General features: G+C 63.4%; 1 protein-coding gene across 1 annotated transcript in view; it reads left to right on the top strand.

Annotated features, from left to right (window-relative positions):
- Nucleotides 1-252: 252 nt before the first annotated feature.
- MNEG_16486 (Plasma membrane calcium-transporting ATPase) overlaps nt 253-1676 on the top strand; it is a gene marked incomplete at both ends in the record, with an annotated part of 2132 nt that continues 708 nt past the window's right edge. The window contains 3 exons of the mRNA XM_014035044.1: nt 253-270; nt 909-1064; nt 1463-1624. Of these exons, the coding sequence (XP_013890498.1) occupies nt 253-270; nt 909-1064; nt 1463-1624 (336 nt within the window). The remainder of the gene's footprint in view (nt 271-908; nt 1065-1462; nt 1625-1676) is intronic.

The following is a 1676-nucleotide window of genomic DNA, read 5'->3' as shown; positions in this document are numbered from 1 at the left end:
ACACACACACAGACACACACACACACACACACACACACACACACACACACACACACACACACGCCAGCACGCACGCAACACCCGGCCGCCTCTCCGAAACGCACTCCCAGGTCCCCCGAAGGCTGCCGCGCCCTGCAGGGCCACTTGAACCGGGGCGGGCTGGTGGAGTTCTTCCTGTACGCGGTGACCATCGTGGTGGTGGCAGTGCCGGAGGGGCTGCCGCTGGCGGTGACGATAGCTCTGGCGTACAGCATGAAGAAGATGATGAAGGTGCGCGTACGTGTGTGTGTGTCCATTTGCGCACGCGCGTGTGTGCATGCCTGCCTCTGTGTGTGTGTGTGTGTGTGTGTGCGCGCGCATGGGCGCTTGCATGTGTGTGTGTGTGTGTGTGTGTGTGTGTGTGTGTGGGTGCATGTGTGTTCATGTGCATGTGTGTGCATATGCGTGTTGTACTCGTGAACGCGAGTGGTTGCATTCTGTGTGGGTGCATCCATATGTGTTTTTGAATTTCCGGTTGTGTACATGCGCTTGTGGAGGAATCCAAAGGAGCATGAACTGTGAAAAATGTAGAATAGGACCCCCCGAGGATGGGGGGTCTCGAGGCGGGGGACTGCAGCATAGATGGAACGTGGAGTCAACAAGAGGCGCCGTGTACTGGGAAGAGGGCAGAGGGTAGCGCGAGGCGTAAAAGCGATGGCGAAGGCTCTGCTTGGGTTGTAGACGGCCCCAACGTGGGCGAGGGCGTGTGTGCTTGGCGGCCAGCCGGCTCGAGAGGTGTGGAACCGGCCGGCGCGTGGCCGCCCTGTCCTGTCTCATCTCGAAGTCGCAGCACTCGTCGGCCATGCCGCTAGTGCCCGCCCGGCCCGGCCCGACCTCCTGCCGCCGCCGCCGCTACCACCCGCCCGCAGGACCACAATTTCGTGCGCGTGCTGGCGGCCTGCGAGACGATGGGCGGCGCGACGGCCATCTGCTCCGACAAGACGGGCACGCTCACGGAGAACAGGATGACAGTCACAGAGGGCTGGTTCAGCGGAGTAAAGCTCGACCACGCGCCTGCCAAAGAGGTGCGTTGACCGGCGGCGCGGGGGCAGGGGGGGGGGGCGGGGTCGCGGCGCCTGCGGCCGTGCGACCTGCGCGCGTGTGGCGGTGTGCGGCGCCAGTCCAGCCACCAGATCGCCGGTAGCGCATTCGCCGTTGGACTCATTCTGTCCTCCCGTTCATCTTCATATGAATATACCGCGACCGCGCCCCTCCCTTCTTATTTGTGCCCCAGCATCACCTGGGGTGATCCTTGCTTGCTGTCCATGCTGCCCCTGTCCCATCCCCAAATCTGCCTTTCCCCTGCAACCCCCTTACACTGCCCAGACCCAACCCACATGCTTTTCACAACATCAGACCCTGCGCCCACCCTGCGCCCACCCTGCACCCACCCTGCGCCCCCTCCCCTCACCCCCCCCCCCAGGAGCTGCGTGCTGACCTGGCGGAGGACCTGGCCCTGAACTGCGCCCTCAACTCCAAGGCCCACCTGCTGGAGGGGGGCGCCGACCTCATGACCTTTGTGGGCAACAGGACTGAGTGCGCGCTGCTCATGATGGCGCGGCGGTGGGGCGTGGATTACAAGCAGGTGCGTGTGCACACGTGTGTGTGTGTGTGTGTTTGTGTGTGTGTGTGTGTGT

This window comes from Monoraphidium neglectum (genome assembly GCF_000611645.1).
Source record: "Monoraphidium neglectum strain SAG 48.87 unplaced genomic scaffold scaffold06418, whole genome shotgun sequence".
Lineage (NCBI taxonomy): Eukaryota > Viridiplantae > Chlorophyta > Chlorophyceae > Sphaeropleales > Selenastraceae > Monoraphidium > Monoraphidium neglectum.
Note: the sequence above shows the minus strand (reverse complement) of the source record. Positions and strands in the feature narration are given on the sequence as shown.